Source organism: Gymnodraco acuticeps, unplaced genomic scaffold (genome assembly GCF_902827175.1).
Source record: "Gymnodraco acuticeps unplaced genomic scaffold, fGymAcu1.1, whole genome shotgun sequence".
NCBI lineage: Eukaryota > Metazoa > Chordata > Actinopteri > Perciformes > Bathydraconidae > Gymnodraco > Gymnodraco acuticeps.
In genome coordinates, this window is record NW_022989894.1 from 3450017 (window position 1) to 3477336 (window position 27320).

Sequence of the window (27320 nt, forward strand, 5' to 3'; positions counted from 1 at the left end):
AATATTGTAATAAGCGTTTTTAATGCTGTACAGGTGCTAATTTAATTCAAGCTTTTTGCATAAGATCAAATCATCCTGTCCAATCAACAGATGATACCCTGTCACCAGATCAATCCCATAAAACCAGTCATATCAATCAGTTCATTACAATTGACAGACAAATATGCAATTTCAAAAAAAAAAGAAGCAAAACAGCAGTTCAAGGAGTTATTGAACATTTCAAATAAATCACAAATTAACAAAAATCATCAGTTTAAAAAAAAAATAACATTAATTGAACAACAGTTAGAGAAGTAGGCATGAGTGATGTTGGAACAAAAGCGTTAACAATTTGAACATCTTTAAAAAAAATAAGGACATCCAGTTTCCCTGTGTCCCAGATTAGATGTCAGTACATTGAGTGATGAAGGTAAAGCAACATCCTAGTGTGATTTTACTCCGCCTCTCAGTCTAAACTGAGTTACATTAATACATCAGATTCTGTTGCAAACTATTTCAAATCACTGTTTAATTTATGTTAAGCTCTCTGTGTGTTTCTTTACTCTCACAGTGGGAGGAGCACCAGCGGCGTCAGGGGAGCCGTTTCACAGCAAATCAAGACGTCGTTCATCTGTGTCCGACGTTTACAGCAGTTCCTCCTGTGGTCGGGCTTTTATTGAAACAAACGGACCTCTTGTCAGTCATTAACCGCCAACACATTTCATATTATAACTCTAAACACATCTTGAAATGGTCAGACTCTGAAGGTCATTTGACAAACTGTTATCTTGTTGGAAATATGAAGCTCAGAACATTTGGGGAAAAAAAGTCTTGTTTCCATGTTTTCCTTCAGTGTCTAACAAAATCACTATATGACTTTTCCACAGATTATTAGAAAATAACCATTTACACTTGTTAATAAAGCTTTTCCTCCCGGAGACGCTCTGCATATTCACTTTCAATAAAACAGATTTAGATCAACTCAAGTCACTTAAATAAGCATCTACGCACTGATGTGTGTGTGTGTGTGTGTGTGTGTGTGTGTGTCTCTGTTGAGGTTCGGGGAGAGCAGCACTGAGTTAACGCAGCAGCAGCATCTGTTACACACACACACATTTACATTACTACCAACTACTGTCCATGGGTTTTACTTGCTTTCACTGCTGTAGTATCTGGGGTTAATGGCTAAAACGCACACAAAACACAGGTATGGTCCTATTAGGATTGACAAAAAGAAACAAACTTGATGAGTAGAATCAAATCTCTTTCACTGGCCAATTACAAAAAACTATTCCGACAATACAGTCTAAGTGAATTCATAACAGGAGAGGTCTGATGTGTTTAGTTTTATGAAGGGACACTGAGGACAGATGTGTCACCTGCTCTCACACACAGATGGAGTTAGAGTACTTTAAAGACGTGTGCATAAGCGAAGGAGCAGAGTAGGACCGTTAACTGCCGAGCGTCGTCTAAGGCTGGGATGGATTTAAATTTAAACTCTCCAACAGCATAAAAACAGTGCAGCACCTGATCGCTTTAAAAACCACTGAGTCGTTGGTGTCCACGACAGTAAACCGTTTGTGTCGTTGGAAGCGAAATGTTAAGGCCTCCTTCATGTCAGCATGTCGGAAAACATGGATCACAACGACATGTGTAACACAAAGCGGACAAAAGACGAGTTTTTCTCCCACGCCTTTACAACCCGATGTCACATTGAGAGGGAGTCAAACTTTAGACAAGCAACAGTGGACATTGTTGTTTGAACAGATTCCTCAGTGGGGGACGGTCACTTGATAACAGATGCGATTTAAACGACTGCAGAAATCAGAGGTAACTGCAGATCATCATAACGGTGCTTTATAATCCATTCAAAAATAATCTCTCTAAAATGAGTTGGCTAAATCATTCCCATATGTTCAACAGTCACATTCAAACCACGACACGAGGACAATAAAAGCTGTTATCACAAAGTATGGATCACTGCAGAGGTAGCGGTGACACTAAAGGGGCCAGTATACTCCCTCAGACGGCTTGAGGTAGGTGGTGAGTGAAACAGCTCCGTGAAGCCCCTCCCCCACACCTGTTCATTTCTAGAACTTTCCGAAACCAACATTAACAACCACTTTGCACTTAAATGACCGATGTTACGGTGATCCTTGAACCTTCCTCTAGCTTTCTTGGCACACTACAATTTGTGTCACTTTTCACATGAGCGACCAAGTGCAACACGCAGAGTGCATTTCCTCCGGGAGAGGTTGACCTTTACCCCCGTGTGCAATCTCTCCAGTCACTGCGCCGCTTCTCTTCTGAATGTACCGTGGTGCTGTCAGGGGCCGGCTATCTGAAGGAGCAAGTTGTGGTACTTAGGCTCTAGATGGAAAGGCTCCACATGAGATGAGTGAACTATGTGAAATATTAGCCATACACACACAAGATAAGATACTGCTAAGAGCTGTCGGCAGCAGCACCGATGTGAAGGTTTAAATGATTGAGGGCATCTACATTTAATTTACCCTTAAATAAAACCTATATAACTGCTTTTGGTGATGCCTAATGTCTGTTATGTTCCTAATGTCTGTATTTTCTGTAGATAGTGATGACATTTGGTAACAATTATAGTGTGGAGTTGGTTGGCTTTCCGGCCGCTCACCCTCAAGGCCCCGGGGAATAATGCTAGTCACGGGACATTCAGACTGCCCCTGTTTCCCTGGGAGTTCTCATCAAGACCATTTCAACACAAGTTAGGTTGATCCCACCAGGCTGAAACATTAAGACTTATATCGCCCTCTGCACAGACTCCCCAGGAAGGCTGCTCCTTTAAAGGACACATTGACATTTTGATTCTAGTCAGCTGTTGCCAGCTCTCTGACAGTTAACCCAGATTGTTGGCGTTCCTCATGTAAACACAGCGGTACGACTTGCTAATCAGTGGTGCTACTGAGGAGTTAAAATGAGCAATTTCACTGTTAACAGAAAAACGATTTGCTCAGAATATAAACATGTTGGTGAAAAGCAACTTTCAAAGTGTCAACGTTTCCAGTCAAAGTCAGTGAAAGGGTCAAACAGATCCATCGGTATGTATCTACACCTACAGTGGTTCTACAGGTAGTGTTCATTCCTGCATAGGAAGCCTGATGTAATCTGAGGGGTTAGCAGGGGAAGTGGTTATTCATTCAGGAGGAATGGGCGAGGAAGGAGGCATGAGGGAAAGTGAGGAGGAGGAGGGTGAGATGGATCGAGTAAAGCAAAGGCACGACAGATTGATTTAAAAAAATAAAAAGGAAAACGGAACCCCTTTGTTTCGCTAACCCAGGAGAGAGCACGAGGCTTGTGTTTGCCGGTGCCTCGGACGTTGAGTTTGTAAGCTCTCTGATAGGCTTACCTCTGCCGTGTCTCCGCGCCTCCTCCTGCTCCGTTAGCTATAAGCCTGCTGACACAGTGATGGGGGTCTCTCAGGGAGCAGGAGTGTGTTAGAGTGTCAGAGAGGAAAGGCGCCCGGGCTGGTCCTCAGTATTGTTCCTTTAAAATCAGTTTGTATGTCTCAGGGGGGGGGCCCTTTGACCCTCAGCTCTCCTCAGCGCCGTCCTCTGCGATATGTGGCGTCCCTCAGTATCGGTACATGTCGTAGGTACTGACCCAAGACGAAGGAAAAGCCCATGAGGGAAACCTGCGGAGGACTTCCTCCAGCTGAGCAGTCCTACTGTCCTGTCCGAAGAAATAGTGGGTGGAGATGGCAACGGAGATCATCCCCTCGGGGCCTGAGGGGTCCGGGTCCCTAGGGGGCTGAGGAGGAGAAGGACAGACCCCTGGTTAACACACAGTTACCATGTGAGAGGACCAGCAGTGATCCCAGGCCTTAAGAAAAGAACACCTTGTCTTTGGCTTAGTTACGCTGCATGTGTTTGAGCTTATGCAACGGATTTCAAAAGAGTCTTTAAAAGGTCATGGAGTTTGTCTCAACAATTGGTCAAATGAAGTCTTAAAATTGAGAGTTTAAAGGTTCTCCCATGACAGCAGCCCAGCTGTGTCCTGCCAGGAGCTAATCTCCTGCAGACATCACTGAAGCGAAGGTATTCAGAAATGCAGAGATGTGAGGAATGAAAGGAATGACATCAAAACAAAACTCAACATCTGTCTAAATACTAAGCTGTCAAAGGTGCAGCAGTACCTGGTGATTTACAGAATGTTGTAGGCAAGGAAAACAGTGTTCAAATAATAGTTTGGGTATTTTGTTGTTGGGCATAGGAGCTGGTCAGGTTAGCTTAGCATACATACAGGGAAGAGGGGTAAAGAACCAGCCTGGCTCTGTCTAAAAATAGAAGCCACTGTCATCAATTGTTTCCTTTAAATACACAGGTTATAACCAATTCATAAAAAAACATATAATTTAACATTTAGAAAATGAGTCAGTGATATAAAAATGTTCTGCCAAAAAAATGTCAATGCAATTTATCTTCAAAACCCAAGCCAACAGATGGCAATGACTAACAGATTATATTCTCTTACCAAAAATAGAAAGCCGTTTGAGCAAAAAAATATGAAAACAACAACAATATAAAATGTTATTGCACAATGTGTACAGACTCTTCTCGGGCTGCAGGCAGTACCTGTATTTCAAACCAGAAGGTCCACGAGGGGGCGTCGAGGCCTCGAGAATAGAACACAAAATATTCTCCACTCAGATCGAACTGAGGCGTCCCGTCTCCGAAGGACCATGTGGAGAGGCCGGCTCCTCGATGGGGCATCAGATACAGGGACATGTGACTGGGGCCTGCACGTAAACACAGACACATCAAGATCAGCCAATTGAGAAATGAATGCATCCCATTATTCATAGTTTATATCCGTGACAGTGGTTATACTTTATTGGTTACAGCAGAACCGCTTGGCACCAGGGACCTAAACTGAAATGTAAACAAAGACTTAATACACTATAATAATGAAAGCATATCACATGCTGTTCCTCTGCAAAGGGTTTTTATGGCAAGATGGACTTGTTCCAATGTTCTTACGGTGCTCTTGAACATCAACATTTCTATGACAACTTGGTAAACTTGACCTGTAGACGAAGGTTTGTTTTAAAGCTCTAAAGCAGCTACCGAATGGACCTTGGATAAAATCATTTTTCATTATGTTAACAAGATCAAAGTTGACCTTTCAATCAATAATTTCATGTCTTAAATATCCCTGTGCAGACATCGTCTCAGTGCTGATGTAAACTCTCCACCTCATTTTATGTGTAACCAGATATTTTTGAGTGTGCCCAGTCAGCCTGTCTGAATATGCTGCCGTCATCAGGGAGATTCTCTGCACTAATCCTCTGACTCAAGTTCAACTCAAGTCACATGACATTGGGGCTTTTTTATCGTGTCTCTTACCCCTGCCTGCAGGTCCTTAGAGCAGGGGTGTCAAACTCAATTTCATCGCGGGCCACATTAGCATTATGGTTGCACTCAAAGGGCCGGTTGTAACTTTCAATCTCAATCTTTATTTATTTATATTGCACATTTAAAACCACCTCAGTTGACCAAAGTGCTATACAGGGAACACATATAAAATAACACAATGGGAGTAAAATAATAAAACCATAATTAAAAACAAGATAAAAAGCACAATAACTAGAAACATATAGAAACACATACAAATATCAAAATGTTATGTTCAACTAGTATTAAAAGCCAGTGCAAAACTTTAAGACTATATATAAATATATATACATAAATATTTAATATATATAAAATAATGTATTATATTACATTATTGCCTCTGCATTGGATTATGGGATAGGGTAATAACTTCATAATTAACTACATCTGAAAGCAGAAGTCTATGGCAAATAATTGCAAATCTCTTCAGTGTGCACGTCATAGAATGAGATGCATTGTGGGACATGTAGTTTATGTGCAATGTGCTTCTGTAAAGCGGCATTCAACCATGTAATAAACATATGATATTCTTTGCAAGCTCTTGCGGGCTACATAAAATGAAGTCGAGGGCCGGATTTGGCCCCCAGGCCTTGAGTTTGACACCCCTGCCTTAGAGGAATGTGTGTTTTTGGTGTCGTATTTGTGAAGATCTGATTACATTAAGTGCTCCTGACCTTTCACACTGAAGGTCATCTTGACCGTCCCCCAGCTGGTCTCCTCTCTGGACAGCAGGCTGAACTCCACAGGAGAGCTGGGAGACACTTCTGGAGCAGGGAGGTACCAGTTCTTCCTGGAAATGCAATCAAAACACTTTAAGGATGAATATGAAATATGAAAATCAACATGAAGTCCATTCACAATTCAACAAAACAAAGTGCAGGGAAACAGCGCATTCAGCTAAAAGCATGTTTTATGCATTACTGACTTGCTGAGGAACTTGACGGGCAGGAACCAGGGGTAACCGCAGAAGGGCCGGTCCTCTCGGCAGCTGGTGCGGATGCTGTCGTTGATGTCGGGGATGTGAGGCGTGATGTGCTGGATGCCTGTGTAGTCAAAACTGTTGATCCACAGACCTGAGTCCCGGCTCTCCACCTGGCCCTGCAGGTTGTGGAAGGTCCGCGTCGTGTGCTGAGGGAGCGTGGAGGAAACAAAGGTTTCATGTACTTTGAAGGGAGACACTACAGGTGAATATGGTCAAATGTTTACAAATAGATCAAATGACGAAACTTCCACAGTTTATTACTTAGTTTTAGAAATGTTGTATTTATATAGCCGAATGAGGAATTACCTAATGAATCTGCAGAAGCAAATAGGTAAACTCTATTAAAAATAAACACCTCTGTATTTGTAATGCATTCCTTCCAGTAGTCTGAAAGCAGACATCTTTTGGGAGTAAAATAGCCGAACCTCTCACATTTGACCAGTGCATGAAACAAATATATTTCTGCCTGTCATGTCCCTCCTGAGCTCTCTGTGATTTACATCAGCAAGAGGTGGAATCAGAGCACTTCTATCCAATCACTATATCTTGTTGAGAGATGTCATGGTGTGCCGTGTCCCAGTTACAAAAGAAACACGATGAATAGTGGGTTTGTATTTCACCTGCTGTCAACAAGAGATTTTAATCAGCCACAACTAGCTGTCCTGCTGTGCGCAGGACAGCTAGTTGTGGCCAAAACAATTGCCGAAAAAATGCAATTGAATGTTACTTTTTAAATGGATTTCCACCCAGTGAATAGAACATGAGTAATGTATGGGGGTTTTCAATATTCTTTCCTTAGCCAGTATTAGAATACATGTTTATGAATGAGTCTGAGGGCACATATTTGTGCTTCTGTGAGTGTGACTTCTAACCTGCAGGAAAACTCTTTTTGGCCTCGGGCTTTCTGGACTGGCCGAATAAGGAAAGAGGAAGCCACAGGACATCATCAGGAACGTGACGACGAAGACTGATGCCAGACCAGCCAGGATCCACTTAGTGCTCCGTGCCAAGTAGATGAAATGCAGCTGAGACACACAGGGAAACATAAGATGTTACTGGAGGAAACAAATATGAGGATTTGTTTATGTTATGGTGGATTATTCATTTAAAAAGATTAGTTTCAGACAATAATCCAAGCCACCATATGCTAGAATTACATAACATTTGACTGCCACTCAGTCGAGAGGGGTCTGCCTGCAAGCCTCCACTCTCAGGACAGTTCCGGTGCAGGCTCCACTCTCAGGACACCTCCACTCTCACGGAGGTGATGAGTTTGCTCACCATGCACTTTGGGTCGGCTTTGGTTAAGCCCTTTTGACCCCCCTAGCCTGGTTCTCGTAAAAGTTGTCATTTTCCACTCAAATGACACCATGGAGGAATGTAACGGGAGTTGACAGGGGACTCTGCCCGTCTAACGAGTGCCTATTTTTGCATTCACACCAAAAAGAGAACTTAGTTCATGAGAAATGTCCCCCCCTTTTTAGTCCTTGCTAGAGAGCAGGTACTTTCCTGGGGAGAATTGCAAACCACGCCCAGTAAAACTCTGAAAAGTTTTGTGAAGCCGCCTTTGTATTTGCTGGCATTAGCATTATTAGCATTAGCCCAGCGCACCAACGGAGAGAGACTAATTTATGGCAACACAAAAAAAAACATGGGAGCGGTGGAGTGATGAGGAGGTGTCTGCATTCTGGCGATTTACTCGGAAGGTTTCAGTAGAAGCTGCTGGCCAGTCCCCAACTCCGGGGACTTCGGGTGGCAGTATACGCCGTGAAGTTGTTTGTGGCCTGCCTGCCAGTAAACCCAAAGCAGAAGAAGAAGAAGTGACGTCAGCGGCTTCATTTGCGTAATCTTCCCTCAGGGACTTATTCCGGTGTGAACGCGATCTGCTCTTTAGTTCCATGGGGGAACTAAGCGCTGGGAACAAAGTATGGCAAAGTACTTGGTGTGAAAGCAGCTAATGTGACCTCAAGGTGAATCTGCTGTAAAAATAAGATATATACCTTTTATTCATTGTTGTACACAATGTGGGAATACTCACAAAAAAGGAGGAGAGGAAGATGGTTGCCAGGGTGACGAGGGTGGCCATTACTACCTCAGGCGGTATCTCGGTGCCGCTGCGACCCATAATAGGTGTGAAGATCTCAAACACCACCCAGATGAGGAACATGAAGTGGACGTAAGGCAGCCCCAGGCCCAACAGATAGAGAACACTGTACTTCAGTGACGCTCCTGCAGGAAGAGAGAGGGAACAGTTGTTCAAATTAAACAGCCAAAGATCCGACATTAAAGAATATTTTGGCTGCCCTGTAGGTTTTTTTGTATGTCTTTAAGTCTTTATCAGGATCCCCATTAGCACTAGCATGAGCATTGGCTATTCTTCCTGGGGTCCTCACACACATAAAACATACATACAACAAAATAAAAAAAAACAGCTCATCATTTCATGCAATTTACAATGCTGTATTAATTGAAAACTAAAATGGTCATCCAGTTATCGCCATTCTAAGGCCAAAATGTAGACTCCCTATTGAACCCTACTAAACATTATCAACAAAGTATGAATTGGGAATAAGGGCGTGCTGATATGAACTCTTGAACCTGGCTTTACCCGATGCCAGTTATTAAAAGTCGACAGAAGTGTACACAACTGTAAAAATAACACATTATCTTATACTGTTACTCTACTTTTATATACTGAATATAAATGACTAACTGTTAACACTTCTGTATATTTATACTTATCTTAATGCATATATATATTTACTATATCCCCGTTTACATTGAAATCATTATTTTGTAATTACCGCTTGATATTAAATGTATAGACTATCATTACATTTGTATTGCTTTATCTTCTTTTCATTTATAATACATATTTAATTATTGCTAGTGAAATCCTGAGACTTAATATTTGTTTTGCTAAAGATTGCTTTTATGTAATAGTTTTGTGTACGATGAACAAATAACTTTAATATTTTACTCAACTCAGATCTATTTTCCATTCAAATATGTCCCAGTTTCTAATAAATGATTCCCTATACCATTACACATCCATTGTGAATAAAGTTGAGTTGAGTGTGTACCTCTGTTTTTAAACTCTCGGGCCAGCAGCAGTCTGGTGGCCAGGGGGAAAGCCACCATGAGCATGGGGACGTAGGCTGAGCACAGGCCCTGCTGGGTGAGCCACACCAGGCTGCAGCACCATAGCAACAGGCTCACGTCAAAGTAGAGATCGCCCAGCTCCACCAACCGCACACCCTGCAGGGAACACACACAATAGCGCTTTGATGTGTGTGGAATCAGCTAAGTGTATTAATTTGCCAAAAAGAAAACTCTTGGGACTGAATTATGTTGACATAGAGGTATGCTAAACATTTTGAGAATCGCACTCCTTGCTCATCACGTAAACAACCTATGTTTCATAGGTTACTGATATAATGAGGTCAGATCAGTCACTGCCTTGTATAAAAGCAAAATTCATCACAAATTATATTTATCTTTTTACAAATCACTGCGGAAAAGACAATCACTACCTCTGTTGTGGATGAACACCAAACAGGAACAATCAATCATTTGACTTCCTAGTTTCTACATGGGGAACTTTACACCATGGCCACAGTGTTCTGAACATCCAGATCACAGCGTCACTGAGAGGCCCTCGCCCTGCTCTTCATGGTGTTTTAGGTTGAATGATTTGGTAACCAGCTGTTATATAGAAAGCCCTCGTATACAAAAATAAATATGTACAGCAGTGTTTGGTCTTGCATCACTGCCACACAAATAAATCCCCAGTGGGAGCTTCGCACTGCAGATTCTTGTCTTTATTGATGTGGAGCTACATCCACACACAGTTCCAATTCAACCACTTGCATGCACTTGTGTAGGCAAAACTAATGTATGATTGAATCAGCTCTTACACTTGTGTTTTATTTCAGAGTGCAAAAGAAAATATTTAGCGATGAGCGGAAAGTGGACAGTTAGCTAAATTTAACTGATAAATGGTTGAAAATGATAGTTAAAATTGTAAAATAGCTAAAAGTAAAGCATAAAGTTATAAAATAGTCAGGTAAAAGTAGCTTATGAATGGTTGGAACATACAGCTTAGGCCACTGGCATTTCTTGAAAAACAAACCCACTATTACATCCACTTTAACATCATTTATAGGAAATTATATTCAGTTTAAAATCAATATCATCAATATAAATTAGTTCATTTGGAACACGTGTGTGTGTGTGTGTGTGTGTGTGTGTGTGTGTGTGTGTGTGTGTGTGTGTGTGCGCGCATGTGTGCGTGTGTGTGTGTAATACATTACACTCAGGAAAGAAAGGTTTAGAATGCCACGGAACCACAGTACAAAATGATCAGTAAGTAGACAAGCAATTTGTACAATTAAGTAGAGTTCTCCTGCAGGCGTCGTACACTTACGGCCCGTCCACACTACAGCTTCAAAAAAAGCTTGGAGCTGGGCGTGTCTGAAGCTCGACCAACAACCAATCACATGAATCTCCTGCCCCTGACACACAAGCAGCGGTTTGATTGGCTAGAGCTTGTACTGGCATATGATTTGATTGGCTGACGCTTCCACCGAAAGCTTCAGAAGCTTCAAAAGTTGAACGGGCCGAAAATATGGAGTCAGATTTGGGTCAATATTCTCGCGCGCAAAACAAGCTACTCACGAGCGGAAAATGTGCTTTAACGGCCCGTCCACACTACAGCTTTGACCGCTTCAAAAACGGTTTCCAACGCGTCTGCCCATTCACTGTGAATGGGGTGACGTCACTTTTCGCCGAACTGCATTGTGGGAAGCAGAGCGGAGCTTTCCTGGCGTTTCAGGCTGCAAAAGTTGAGCAATGTTCAACTTTTGAAGCTTCTGAAGCTTTCGGTGGAAGCGTCAGCCAATCAAATCATATACCAGTACAAGCTCTAGCCAATCAAACCGCTGCTTGTGTGTCAGGGGCAGGAGATTCATGTGATTGGTTGTTGGTCGAGCTTCAGAAACGCCCAGCTCCAAGCTTTTTTTTAAGCTGTAGTGTGGACGGGCCGTTACACGCGCATGAAATGACCCTCGCGAGCGGCTATGCGCTCGCTCGCGAGAGAGACAGCCTCTTGCTCGCTCGCGGGAGTATCAGCCTCACTCGCTCGCAGAGTCTGTCTGCACCAGCGTGAATAGTTTGGGGCGGAGCCACTGGACTTTGATTGACAGCTGCCAGGAAACCTGGAGTTGCCAGGTTTGATAAATGCCTGAACTACCAAGAGCCGAGGAGTGACAGCAGCAAGATCAGTTGGACGAGATGAAATGGTAAAGATGTCCATAAAAAAACCATTGTATTCGTAAATTGTACAGCTAATATATATATATATATATATGTATATATATATATTAATTAATTTTATATAAAACAATATATTTTTGAGTGGGCTGTATCTCGAAAACTGCTAGCTACTGTCTGCTGTACGCACCTCCCTTACGAAATGAACTATAAATGAACTATATATAGTATTACTATAGTATACTATAAGAGTTGTATAGTGTCCTATAGTAAGTTTGTAGTATTTTTCACCAGCTATCGTATTACTATAGTTTTTTCTGTAGTGCCATTTTATTAGCTATAGTAGCCCTATAATATTTCAATAGTAATACTATGTATCTCTAGACCTTTGTAGTATTCCTATATTATTTTAAATAGTATAACTATAGTATAATATATAGTGTTACATAGTTGTTTTTTTAAACACACTATAGAACACTCCTAGTAATAGCATGATATTGTCATATGAATGCATATTATTACTATAGTGTTTGTAAAAGTATTACTATAGTGGTTTTTTTTGGTGTTTCCATATTAAGACTATATTGTTTTAAATAGTACTACTATAGTATAATATATAGTGTTTCTGTAGTTGTTTTTTTAACACACTATAGAACACTCCTATAGTAATAGTATGATATTGTCATAATGAATGCATATTATTACTATAGTGTTTGTAAAAGTATTACACTCCTAGAATTAATGTGTAATTTTTTTATATCAAATTAATTGATAATTTGTATTGTCACCCGCGCGCAGACAGACTCCGCGAGCAAGTGAGGCTGACACTCCCGCGATTGAGCAAGAGGGCTGTCTCTCTCGCGAGCGCATAGCCGCTCGCGGGGGTTTAATCTGCGCGCGAGGGTCATTTCTTGCGCATGTAAAAGCAAATTTTCCGCTCGTGAGTAGCTTGTTTTGCGCGCTAGAATATTGACTCAAATCTGACTCCATAGTAAAATGAGGCCGAAGATGACTTGTGCTCTTTCAATAGAGATTTAGAGAGGATGAAGCCTTATGTGGTCTGGCACAAAGGTTAGTCTGTGTCCTTCCTGGAAAATGTCCATGGAAAGCAAGAATTCACAATGTGTTCAGCTCCAGATGAAAATAATCCTTCTCTAATGGTTTCAATCTCAAATACAAAATGTCAGAGGGACAATATTTCAGCTGAACAGCTCCTAAAATTACAGAAAGAAGAAGTAGAGATGTGGAGAAGTTTACCAAAAAGGCTCAAACATTGTCCTTGGCCAGAATATGCTTTGTTATAAGCAGGGGGATATCAAAAGCACAGTGAGAGTGCTCCATTGCGTGCCAGCAGTAAATACTTATTTGGTAAAGGAGTCCATACACATGACTGCCACATGGCTGCTGGTCTTACACATCACCAGTTTTATTATCGAGCACACACACACACACAAAGAGCTGCTGTTCTCTAGTCACCATGGAGGAAAAGGAACTGTCTGACTTTCTCCTATTTGCACTTTAGTACCCATTAAACATTATCTCAATCAGTCAACATGAGATATAATAGGGCTGGCCTACTTAGTTCATTAAGCAAAAGCTCTCAATTTAAAGATAGTTTTGTGTTACAAAGAGTATCAGAAAGATATGAATCTAAGTCCATTCTTCGCGCTTTAACAGAGCAAATATGTAACCACTCACTATCGGACTTGACCTATTGCTACACATCATTTCTCCATTCAACTTTTCATTAGAATTGGATTTTTTTTTTAAATAAGTGATTTGACATTCTAAAGTTTCCAAAACTGTGGTTTCTACTCGTGATTTCTTAAAATTCCCCTTTCACTTCTCTGATTTAAAAGTTCCTCCAAAGTTAAGAAATTATTTACTTTTAATTTCCCATCTTGCCAAGAGTTAGATAATAAAACATAAAGCCGGAACCAGGTGGTTAGCTTAGCTTAGCCTACACACTGAAAACATCAAGAGAGCTAGTACATCTATTTCCAAAAATGTCATATACCTTTGAAAAAGACTTAGATTAAACACTCTACTTACTCCGTAGTACAAGTTCTTGGCCAGGGTGTGGATGAGGACCATCTTGCCCGTGGCAGCAGCCCCATACAGGCAGATGGAGGCGTAGAAGTGGTTGTACCAGAACATGGAGCTGCCCAGCAGAGTGACGAGCAGAGCGAGTATCAGCACCGACAGCAGCGTGACGACCCAACTCAGGACTGCTACACCTGTGGCACAGGCCAGTTCCCGGACATATCGGCCACCTGAGGGAGATGCAAATGAAAGGTAAGTGAAGACCAAGCATCTAACTCTTCTAGAGCAAAGAGAAACAACAATTGTGATTTGACTCCACAAGCCAATTATTTTCCTGATTAATTGATTAAACACTTGGTTGTAAAATGTCCATCCCTGCTTCTCTAAGTAATTATAATATCTGTATATGTTTTATCCAGCCAGGACATAAAGATATTAATTTTCAAATAATACAGAACTTTTTCTGATATTTTTTCATGAGAAGATTTCTTAAAAGTTTAATCGATTATCAAAATGGCCAATATGTATTGACTGTTGACTAATCATTGCAGATCTACCTGCAAGTTTGGACTGGGTCATTCTCATCTTACAGTTTGCAAGAAAACACTTGAATAATCTACAAAGGGGAGAACACATGCATCTACCACAGGAAATGGAGACCTACCCCCATTGCCTGGCATTGAGGCTTTCTTAGCCAGATAGAGGAAGGTGGCTGTGGCTACCATGTAGTTCAGGATGGTGCCTACACGGGCAGGGTAAGCCACCACAAATACCCCCAGCAGGTCGTAAAACACCATGTTGCCATGACGATACTCGGAGGAATCGGCCAGCTTCTCTGAATTCACAAGGTACTTTAGGACCGCCAGGATGTTGTCGCCTGTAAACAGCAAGCGAGTTTCAAGGTGAAGAGGTTCAAAGCTGACACAATGAAGCCATTGAGCTACATTGATTTCTGCAGTATAGAGACAACCAGAGGGCTTGATCCCAACTTTAAAAACGGACACATAATGAATAGAAAGAGACAAAATGGGAAATAAATACTGAGTTTAATCTATTTTGGTTTTCAGTTTCCACCGTTTGTTTCCACCCTAACATTAAGGAAGAAAATGTTTGATATGACTGAACATGAAAGCGATAACTTTCATAATGACACAATGGGCTCATCTTTCAGAGCTGACACAACACAAGCAGTACATTTGATTGCTGACTCAGAATCACCTTGTGACCAGCAGGGACCGGCTACACTGACGTAATGCTCTGTATCATCCCTGCACGGCCACCCAGACAGAATCTCTGCAGCACACATTGTTAGGTCTTCACATTTTTCACTACTTTCTGAAAATGTAATGTATTTTAATGTTGTGCTTTGTTAGCCCAATCCCTAAACTACAAAAAGGAAAAAAAGGCAGGAAATCTCCATATTTCAGAGACTTAAAAGGCAGTTTCTGTTACTTTTGCATGAAGGATAAATTAAAACAATTGATTGAATTTCAAATACCTGCTGATTTTTTTTCTGCCATCTACTTTCCATTGCAGAAATATCCCACACATACTTACACATCCTTAGATACAAATTCATAAATGTATACTACCTTTAATGCTCTCCCACATATAACCTCTTAGCCTTGAATACACTACTCAAGTGTTTTCATGGTGTTTATGAGTGTTTGATGTGTGTACGCAAATAACACAGTAGTGTGTCAAAGTGTATGATGGTGTATGTGTGAGTAAGCTTAAGTCAGATATATGACCTAAATGGCTTCTCCTAGTTACTCAACAGTTGTATACCAGCATGTGGGACATGTAGAGGACTTCTAATGCAATTGGCTAAACAAATACGTATAATGTAGTTAACAATATGGCAACGTAAATGATCAGTAAGAGGTCGCTGTGTGGGTTACTGCCACCTGAGGCCAAGTGTCTTTTATCTGTGCTGCACTATGTACTGCTGCCTGCACACACACACACCCTAACAACGCTCCATTGTTCTTCCGCCTGGTAGGCTCACTGTGGCCTAAAAGAGTAAACAAGTGAGTGTACAACATCTACTTGTTCTTGTTGGGTTTTCTGCTTCGCTACAACGTTCTTCATAGTGACAGACCAACAACTCTTCTTTCCAAATACAACTATGACAACACAAAAACACAAACAAAAACAAAGATAAGATTAATTTAAGAATGATATTTACTAACTTTACTCACACTGCCATTTAATAGTTATATTGCCAAGCTCTTAGGTATATAACTCATTATAATGACTGAATCTAATGTAGGCCATTGACTAAAGACTACAAATTCCCTCTACCTATGTCTACGATCTCACTTCCTCTGTGTAATAATTCAAGCCTTTCATGGAGAGTTACTGTTCGCAGAATAAGAGGAGGGAGATGTCTAGTTCCTGCTGATGGAGAGAGGAAACATGCCAACAGTCTCAGGTTTAAGTGCTGACTGGGACTAGATGTGTCTGCTAAGTAAAGCAAAAAGGTATTCAGCAACACAGATGCACAAATGAGGGCAAGTGCAACAGTAAAGGTGTGTGGCTGCAATGTACAGTGTTTACACGCGTGTGCATTTCTTAGTTCTCAGGGACATAATGAGATCAGCAGAGTGCTGACCCGTCTGAAACAGAGGGACGGAGCACGAGAGGACAGCATGTGTTGGTGACAGAAAAACAGCGTAGGCAGTTGTTTTTACAACTCAGGTTGACTGCTGTAGTGACCGCTCTCTCCTTCACAGAAAGAAGAAAGAAACAACCAGCAGCTCCCAAGTGCTGAATCTTTTTGCAATGCGTGGTAAATAAAAGCACAAGATGAAACCTATGTGAGTTTAGTTCATGTAGGTATACTAGGGGAGGAGTTGAAAATATCATGTCATGCTTATCCTGATCAAATTAACTGCAACACATAGTAGTATACTGATAATCATCAATATATGCTTTAGTAAATGGCACTGAACCATACTGGAATAACTTAATTGTATAAATAAAAGATAAACAAATAGCAACATTCTGTAAATGTGTTCCTTCTTACATGATAATTCCTGTATTTTTCTAATCTGACTATTTTGAACTTTTCTATCAATACAATGAGCTAGACAGCTTTTTAAAGGATATTCACAATCATCCAATGACTGGAAATTCATCAAATTCAGTCCTATATACTAGTATATAATCCCCGCAGACTGCATGTGTGTGTGCTGCATACCGGCTCTCTGAATGGAGTCGGTCAGGATCCTGTCAGCGGTGTCGTACTTGGTGTGATAGATGAAGCCGTTTTCAATGAAAGCCAGATCAATGCCTATAAAGATAATAAATAAAAAGGAGGGAGAAAAATAAATAGAATAAAAGCGCATTTAATGAATCGGCCACTGGACAATTTTGACACATAAATGCTCCATACTTCAAACATAGATTTCTATTTTTGTACTTTAAAGACTGTTCTGCATTACCTGGGATGTTTCCAAAGTCCCTGTAGATGCGGAAGTCAGTGTCAGAGGGGATGATGCCGCTCTGAAAGACCTCCTGGCCCACCACAGAGGCAAAGGGGTGTTTGGCTGCTTGAACGTAGGCCTGGACCAGCCAAGGGTTCTCTGGACCTTTAGGGAACAGGAAAATAAATTATAGATATTTTATATATCGGACAACTATCTCATCAAAGAATAATTATCCTGTATGAAAAGGTCTATAACCCTATTTCTTTCTGTCTTTGATTGTAGCCGTTTTGGTGTTTTAGGCATAAGCTTGTTTGTGTCACTTTCAGACAGTTCACTTGTTTAACAGAAAAAAGGCATTGCAATTATTTGAATGCTTTTCCAGTTATATGAGAAAGATATGCGTACAAACAAATATATGCAAAACTAAAATGCAGAGGATATCAGAGGGAAAACATGCTCATAAAAAAACAGAACTTTTGTTTGATACAGTACCTGTCTGGAAAACAACTTCTTTGCCCCCAACACCTGCAGCCTCCAAGTTAATAAAGGCTCGCACCTGCTTTGCCCATGGATGCTGAGTAATGAAACCATGACTGGCCTGATGGAGAAGAGGATTAAAAAAAGGGGACAAATAGTTTGAGAGGGAGGAAGTTAGAATGAAAGGGAGGGAAACACAACATAAAACTAGAAAATGCATTTCCTGCAGAAAATGCATGCGAATGTTGTAAAACATTTGTGGCTGAATTTAGCTGAAAATGCAGAAAAAGCTGAATATTGTATTAGTTGAATGGTCTCTGTAGCTGCTTTTATCTACAAAAACCAAGTAAGTGTGTTGCTGAACTTAGCAGAGAAATGCAGAAAAGTGAAATTATTTGAATCAAAATTGTTCCAGCTCAAATGCATTGCAATGACTTCTGTTTGTCATTGTTTGTTTCGGTGCTGAGCACCTAATCATAACACCTGTGTGTGAGCCCAGAGATCAAAGGTGTCCATGGTGACGGCGTTATCAAACACCTGTGTGCAGAGATCACAGGTTTCCATGGTGATGTGCAGTGATCTGTGAGAGGAGAGCCTTTCCACTGATCTGAATGAGAAATAAACCTCTTACATTTGAACGTTTTGTTGAAGAACCGTAGCAGCTTTCGGTATAATATCAACGCGTGAAGCATGTCAGAACCGTGAGGAGCATCGGAGTCTGCTTTTTGTGCACTTTCGGGTCAATAATGTGGCATTTTTGGCCGATTTACAAAAAGGTGTGCAGCTGCTGATGTGAGGAAAGATCAGGCTGAATTTACAATGGACCTTAATGGAGACATGTTGAAAGCTTTTGTCACTTCATGCCCTCAAGAGGCATTTTGTTTAATTGTTTTTTGTTCAACGTAGGAGAGGTTTTCCTACGTTTTTCAAGGGAAATTATGTCCAAGGAGTGTAGGGTTTGGGAGTTATGGCAGATTAAAAAAATTAAATTGGGCGAATTTCCAGCACTCCTGCACTCTGTTTTGAGATCGAAGCACTCTAGACTTAACGAGCTGCGCAATACACACTAATGTTAAAATCTAAAGAAGGCCTCTTTACCAAGCTCCAAACTAAGTTAAATATCTCAAAAAGTGTAAAAGATATCAAAAATCTGAATACGATTTTAATAGCTGAAGGTCGTGTGATCATTCTAAAGTTGGAATTAAGTGTCTAGCTGAAAGTATGTGGAAGGAGTAGCATTTGGCGCAAGGTGTAGGTAAAAGAGGATTTGAAGGTTCCTCCCATTGAGTTCCATGTTAAAAAAAGAGTTTAAAAAGCTTTTCCCATCATGTGCTGCAAAGGCTGAATAGTTTGATATTTGAATGGTTTCTGTAGCTGAAAGTATGCAGAAGTTACCCGACGGCAAAATATCGGTTGAAATAAGAAGAAGAAGATTAAAGAGAAACAGAAGAACTATAGTGGAATGCTACTAAATATGACACTTGTCACTTAAATGTACCTGCAGGATATTTTCCTCCGCCCCATTAAAGAGGAAGACAACTCCATGAAGAAGAGGAGTAGACTGATTGGCAAGAGAATGGAGGACCTCCAGCATCACTGCACAGCTCACTGCATCATCACTGGCACCTAAGACATGAAACCAGTGAGTGTTTCTCAAAAATACAAAAAATAAACCCAGCTTTTTCTTGTCTTTCACATTTGCATCAGGCAACAGAAGCTTGGCACCCGTTTAAAAAGATCACCCAACTTTCCAAAACTCCGTGGCTCAGTCTGAGATTAAAACACATGGAGGAGATAGAGCTGAGGTGTATTAAAATATCACAAACACATGAGAATGAAGGCTGAGTGCAAACATGTGAAGAATGTGACTCGCTGGTATTACCCCGGTGGATAATGGTGAGAGCACAACGGAGAAGGGGGTAACAGTGAGAAGAAAAGAAAAGAGCATGTGAACAGGGCATGTGATGCGATAAGATTACACAGGTTGGTGGTGACGAGGAACACAATTGACTGAGGATAAAAGGGAGCAAGAATGCCCAAAGATCAGAGAGCCACACTCAGACATCATGTGCTCCAGCTTTCTGGATTGACTGTGTTCACGAGGTTCAGACCAGAGCCTGTTCACTGTCTGTCTGCGTACCATTCATGCTCCTGTCGCTGCCACTTATGTCAGCATCATATTGTCCCCCAAAACAATCTCTGAGAGTGTAGAAAATGGCGATCACATAGAAAGCCTGAATAGTTCCCCTGTGCCTGTTCATAATGTTAAGTAAAACAAAAGTGTTCCCCCCTTTTTATTTTGAGCAAGAACAATTGTGGAATAGCCTCCCAACTGAGATACGGGATTGTCCCACTCTCAATCGTTTCAAAGGTCAACTCAAAGAATGGTTGAGAAACAAACAGACGTGCAATCACCGCTAAATGCACTTTAATACAGGGGTATCTCCTTTTGCACTTTATGTAGCTTTTGTATCTTCTCTTGCACTTTATATGTCGTTGCTGCTATATTGTATTACCATGGCATAAATACTTGTGTGTGCTGCTCTTGCTCTCTTGCACTTTTTGCATAACATGTATTTTGTTTTTACAATGTTTGTAAAATGTACATTTCTTAAATGTTTTTATGTGAGGGACTGCAGATGGAAATGAGCGGAAAGCTAAATCTGGCACTGTTACGCTTGACACATTTTAATGTTTTAAGTGTTCATTACCGTGCATTGTCCCTGCCAAATAAACGATTAAATACAATTATTTACAGTTCCCAGATATCAAAGGCCTGGCAGGCAGCATTTGGACAATATAATCTACCTTCCTGGTCCACACCTCTTGGATCTACTTCCTTTTGCTCCCGTAGCTGTGTGTGCTCATGTGTTTGTATTTAAGGGGGAACTATGTCTCTCCAACAGGCACAAGGGCGTGGTGTACAACTCTGAAAGAATTAAGACTAATAAATCATGCCAGCACACCACAATCTATCATCAACAAACAGGGTTATTACTGTGCAGCGTAGATATGATGCAGGCCATTTGCATGCCCTGATATCCAAATGATGTGGATTGGTTGAACTTCACACTGTGTGGTCCACATGACTACTTTGCAAACCATAGGGCACAAATGAGGGCATTTTTATCATAAAACACATTGAGACCTGGAGACTTATGGCTTTTGCACGCTGTAAGAACAAATCTGCACGTCCTCAGCCATGCTAGCAGCTCTGTAAGGCTGTATAGCTATATTATCATACTAGCATGCTAACCATAACATTGCTAGCATGTTGATATTAGGAAATAAATTATGTTTAACATATCTTCTGTTTTTTTTTTAAACTTAAGTTCTGCTAATAATCTAAACATAAAGTAGAGTGAAGTTTCAGGGGTTGCTTTTCACAGTTTATCCTCTGGGCACCATGAATGCCTGACCCAAATGTCTTGACAAAACACCACGTAGTTATCAAAAATATTTCACTGTGAGAAAAGAAAAAGCACAGGGGATTCCCAAAATCAGTGTGCTTCAACATCCCCTAGCTTTAAATACATATTTAAATACATATTTTAATAAATACAAAGGAATAGACTATAAAAGGCTCTTCAGAACAGTATCAGGACATGACAAAGCAATATAACCTAAAAGCAGACACCACAGGTTCAAATTGTGGATATGCAAGATGGCCCTTAAGGAACAGAAAGTTGTAGAAGTTGAAATCAATTAAAAAAAGATAGTTATGATCAAATATAAAGGTGTTGTTGTTCAAATGTATATTCACTTGTATTTACTGAGAGATTGATATTAAGTCCTTTCCTTTCTGGGAATTCAGGTTTGAAAACAGGTAGCAAACTGAGTGCTAACACTATTCACCTGAGGCTAAAACACTTGAATTGAGCTCAGTTCTCAGTAGGCAGGATCCTAAAGTATAGGAGGAACGTTTTCGTACCTGGACTGTTGGCCACTGTGTCAAAGTGGCAGTTGGCGAGCATGAAATGCTGCGACCCGGATTTAGGCTCCAGCCGGACAGCAATGTTGGTGACACGGTCATAGAAGCTGGTGAAGCCTCCCAGAAAGTCAATGGAGAAAGTGCCGGTGGGACGCTGCACATCTACCGTGACTTTATGGGGGCCCGCTGCGGTCTCAACCCGGATGTTCTCGATCTGCTCCAACAGGTAGCCCACTGTCAGGACTTCGTTCTCATGGCTGCCCACTGGCCGAGGGCCCACGCTGGTGATCTTCTCCAAGTGCTGTCTATATTTGGAGGAGAGAGAAAGAGGATATTGTGATGCTTTTTAAGGAGGAGGACCAAGCCTATTTGTTCCATCACCACATTACAGCATTTCTAATTCATATCCTGCATTTCAATGTTACTGTTAAAGTGAATCATCGCATCTTTGTACAGGAGCAGAGTCCATAGCTCTCTTTTCAAAACCACCTTGAGGTTACAAATCTTAAACTAAATGTGTTTCCTGAAGATATTGATGTGCTTGCTGACTTGCATGCACACACAGTTTGTGGCATTTACAGTACAGTGTGTTCCAGAGGATACACCTTTTCTAAATATTACAGGAGAGTGCTACTGCTTTCTTGAAAATTAAATGATGAAGTGAAACCAGATATCTTTACCAACTCTGGTGTGGTCTTGAATAGGAGCTTAGGGGGACGATTATGCACCTTTCATTTTCATTTATGTCAGACAATTAACGGGCAATGATGCTTATAAGTATGTGTGTTAGCCAGAAAAGAGTAATATCAACTTGTTCCATGAACACAGTGTTTTCAAGGAATATACAAGTTAAAACATTAGATGACATCCCTTATTCACATAGCGACCTGGAAGATCCAACAGAAGACACCATAACAAAATAATGTGTTGACATCAAACAGGGTGTAACCTGCCTCTGTTATGCTAGCAGAGTCCCGAGTTTGGACCCTGCAGGCACAGTATTCCATGTTTCTGTAACACTGTGACCCGATCTACCTTATCCCCACACAGACTATTAGATGGACGCAGGATATGAAGCTACGGAACCCATAAGGCAATCAAAACAGATGTTTTCTTTAAGAAGCAGCTGCTGCTGGGGTTTGCTGCAGCTCTTCTACAAATGCCATGCCATATATTTGATCCCAAGCATAGATCAAACACAGCATGTTGGCTTTTGGTTTGTTGTTTCTTCCAAAGTCCACCCATAAATGTATTCCTCTTGTAGTGACAAAATGGTACTAAATGATAATGATGATATCTGAAGTGCTGTTTCATTTCATTCTTACAGCAGCGTTTAAGGCATTGTTTTATGCTTAGGATCATAATTTAAATCTGGATTGGAACAGGATGGACTCATGACAGCCATGATTGTGACCAAAGAAGCTCAGAGCGCTAATCAGTTCAATGCAGCATGCTCCACTCATTTATAGAGCAACCAGCCAAATGATGGCAAATCCCGTCGCCCAAGCACTTTCAAGAGCTCAACTGCAGCCCTGCGGACCTCAGATTCAGCATAATCCCCGCCTCTCTTCTCACAGGGACGGAAAATCTGATCAAAACTGCTGCACTGTAAATCTGAAGAGCTCTTTAATCTGAAAATGTTGCAGCTACTTGGAATTAACCAGAGTCATAAAGCTTTCTGTAGTTGCGCAGTAAGATTTCTATATTAAATTAATCTTTATAATATTTCTTTGTTCAGATTTCTGTGCCATAAAATGTCAGAAATTCATGATAAAATAACATCCAAGAGAAATTGCTCACAAATATTTGACAAATTATTGATATTAACCTTAACAATTATAACAACATTTTCAAATTCAGTTTTTTTTAATGATGCATTTCCTGTTTGATGTCCATTTTGTACTTTTTGGGGGCATTTTTCATTTGAATGAAAAATGTCACTGATTTGAAATATTTTGGTTTTTGAAGGATTCATCTAATAAAGAAGTATTTAGAGTATTTTTTTAATTGAAAGACATAGGTAATTTTTTGACTGGTTATGGTAAAGAAGGTGTTTTAAGTCAAATGCGTTACCTTACCTGCAAAATCTACTATCTGGGCTTGATATTCCATGTTTGGAATTTGAGTCAGTGTGTAAAATAACTAAGTATATTTACTGAAGTACTGTACTTAAGTAACATTTAGAGAGAGACTACATGTTGTCAGGGCTCGAGCTTAAGGACGTCCCGTCGTCCCGGGGCCGAAAAAAATAGTGTCGGGCAGGATAAAAAATAATTTTGGGACGAATTTGGGACGAGAGTTAAAATAAAAATACCCTGCTAACTCTACTACAAACGGCGATGAAAATGAAACCGACTGCACGTTTTGTGTAGCACACAGTTATTAAACCTCCTTGTCAACATAAACACACAGGCACAAAACATTTAGAAACCCGCGAAATACACACACATGTAGCTACAGCTGGGCCGCTGGCTGTCAGCCAGCCGCCCAGCTGGCTGTCCCTGCAAATTCGCGGGTCTAGCTATGTAGCCTACTGAGTGTGTGTATTTCGCGGGTTGAGTGATGTTCAATGGCATCCCGTGGAGGAATTCTGAAATGTTTTACCGTTACATCACAAAAACGCACAGCAGAACCAGACCCTGGAGCGCCGGCCTCTTTATTTACTTACTCCTCTTCATCCCCTATGGGTAATAAGGCTGAGATGAGAACTCTGCATCGTATTTAGCCCTTAGCAATATGCTGCGCCTCTCCCCATGTAGGGATGGGTACCGAGCCCCGGTATTAAACGGGCCGGAATTATTAAAGACAGTGGTAACGTTAAACTCCGACGTTATCAGACTTTGTGTCGGTACTGGAGACATTTAAAAAATATGTCATATGTATTATTGCTACATACACATTATATCGTAGTTTTAGTTTCACCAACTCCGTTTCTAATATGCAATAAGACTACAACATGCGTCTATGATGTATTTTCGAGCTTTCCAATCCAGACGAGATCTCTCTCTCCCGTCTGTGTGCGAGGGGGCGGGCCGTTTGTAAAGGTCTCCTGACTGTGTTACAGACTGTCATCCTGGTTAGCGGTTACTCTGGGTTCTGTCTTCAGGACAGTGTTGGATTTTTTTGTTAATTGGATGGGACTTGATTGGATTCAATATTAGAGTAATTTTCTCGTTTGTGTGTTTGTTTAAAAATATTTGGCCTTTGTTTATGTGATTGAATGATTTACTCAAATAAAAAGGTTGATGAATTATCATCTAATGATTTGTATGATGTTTTATTTATGTTAAAGGTCACTTTGAATGATTTTAACTAATGATAATGTAGAAAAACTAACATTTTAAATTCGGGACGGTCCACATTAATTTCGGGATGGCTTAGATTGTATTTCGGGACGGTTCCGGGAGGATGGGGAAAAAAGTTAGTCGAGAGCCCTGATGTTGTGCTACTTTGTACTTCTACCCCAATTGTATTCAGAGGTAAATAGTGTCCTTTTACTGCACTACATTTATGTAATATCTTTAGTTAGCCTACTTTGCAGAAGACTTTAGCTACACCTCGAGTTACATTCTACAATGCAGCATACAAAGTAATTACAACTAGCTACACCTTTAACAGCTTTGATAAACACATAAATGCATCAGTAATTCTAATAAAATAATAAAATAAATATTATTCTGAAATGGGCCAATGTGCATAATGAGTACTTTTGGTATTTGAAGTTTATTTGTATGCCAATACACTTGTACTTTTACTTGAGTAACATTTTGAATGCAGCACTAGTTGTAACAGTTAACCTCAAAATGTTACTCTGGTACTTTTCCTTCAGTACAAGTTCTGAGTGCTTCTTCCACCTCTGCGTTGAGGTAATGGAATCATATTATTATTATTATTATATTTGGACTCTTATTGTTTAGGCTACTTTCCTAGAGGCTGTTGCAGCTCTTATCTCCCGGGCCAACAGTAGCCGTTAGAAACCGTTGAAACACCTGTCTGCCCTGCAGGTTACCTTGGAGGTAAAAGGTGGAGGTGGAGGGGACACCCGGTAGTGGTTTCTAGGCGGGTCTAGTAGAAAGATTAGCTGGGGGACTCTGCTGCTTAGAGACCGTTAGCCAACATGTGAAGACAAAGGGGTATTTACACTAAGCAAGGTACACAACTCACCTTGCTCTCACTGCGTTGAAGTCTCCGCTCGGCTTGCCAATGACGAGCTGCTGTAACGACAAATGAACGAGTCCCCACAGCACCAAAATAAACACAGAGACCAGGGAAGCTGCCAGTCCTTCCCGCAGCAAATATAGGCTCACTTCGGGCTTCCTCTTCGGGTCACCGTTGTAGCCGTTATCCACGCCCCGGTCTCGAGAGCCGTCGGTATCTTGCGCTACATAATTATGTGTCCCGAAGGGTTTTATTCTCCTGAAAGTGGTGTCGCTCTCCATTTTTGAGCCAGCGGTACATCAGCTGCAAGCGTCGCTCTCAGGCGTCGCTTTTTTTCTTTCTGGACGAACGACGGAACGCGCTGAGGGATAAACCTCCTGAGAGGGCGGGCGGGCGAAGGCGGTTAGAAAATGAAAAGACAGAGGAGGAGAACATATTTAACATACTAAAATTGTTATCTCTCCCACTTGAGTATAAAACGGGATAACTGGTTTTATACTTTAAAACATTATTCAAAAACCTATATTATTAGCTATCAATTATTGTGTAGACATTTAAAAAAAATGCATTCATCGTAAATCATATTCTCCTTAGTTAGAGTTAGTTAAAGATATCAATATAATATCACTCTCTCAGCGTACAATAGTTATGATCTTATAATAATCTTCCCAAAAAGAAAATGTGTATTCCCAAAATGTCAAACTGCTCCTTTAACATGAACTCAATGAACCCTGAACCCCCCTTGTAAAAGTTCCCTAATGCAATCCAACCAGAAAGGCCTGACACACACTATCAGATACACACACACACATACACACACACACACACACACACACACACACACACACACACACACACACACACACACACACACACACACACACCAGGTTTATTGTCAAGAGTTTTTCATTACAAGGAATTCGCCTCGGAGTTTGGTGCATACAATATTACAATTAAATATAGTAAAATAGTTTTTACAATGAGAACTGTGCAGTTGTGTGCAACCATATACAAAATGATGCCAATGGAATGTGCAAAGGTTCACAGTAAGCTATACCTAATAATATTACCAACACAATATCCAACTCTTTTTTTTTAAAGACGAAAATCCAGGCTATGGGGACATTACAAACACATTTTACAATTAGACTTTATAACAAATATTTGCCTAACTTTTATAAGCCAATTTATTTAACTCTTAGAAAAAATAGAACATAACATTATTTATTTATGCATTTGGCATAGTAATATTGCTGCTGGCTGAACTGAGATTATGATGTGATTTGATTGATGTGACACTGGGAGTATGCAGATTTGGTGTTACTTTGTCGCCATCATGTGGACGAGATGAGAAAAGCAGACGAGGTATTCTTGCCGTAGAATTCAACACTGCAGTTCATCCTTAGTCATTGCACAGTGCACACTGACTTCTTTCCTGTAATGCTACCACTTTGTTGTGTGTGTTTATACTTCCAAGCAAAAAATATGTATCTAATCAATTAATAGAATCTAATGATATATTTCATTATCTTCAGTTATTTATAGGAACTTTACAATCAGAAGTTTTCCATGTGAAACCTTCTAAATTAATATGCAAAGTAATAAGTAGCCTGTATCTATAT

The 27320-nt window shown here is 40.6% G+C and overlaps 1 protein-coding gene across 1 annotated transcript; it reads right to left on the minus strand.

The window, feature by feature from the left end:
- LOC117538844 (endoplasmic reticulum metallopeptidase 1) lies at positions 1 to 26056 on the minus strand. The gene is made up of 15 exons (XM_034204765.1): positions 25705 to 26056; positions 21541 to 21845; positions 19108 to 19235; positions 17625 to 17730; positions 17148 to 17294; positions 16904 to 16996; positions 14366 to 14578; positions 13711 to 13931; positions 9471 to 9645; positions 8426 to 8616; positions 7260 to 7412; positions 6331 to 6533; positions 6080 to 6195; positions 4587 to 4750; positions 1 to 3762 (listed from the first exon to the last, which is right to left on the minus strand). The coding sequence occupies exons 1-15, from the start codon at positions 25977 to 25979 to the stop codon at positions 3586 to 3588; spliced, it is 2667 nt and encodes an 888-aa protein (XP_034060656.1). The 5' UTR covers positions 25980 to 26056; the 3' UTR covers positions 1 to 3585.
- Between the last annotated feature and the right edge of the window lie 1264 nt (positions 26057 to 27320).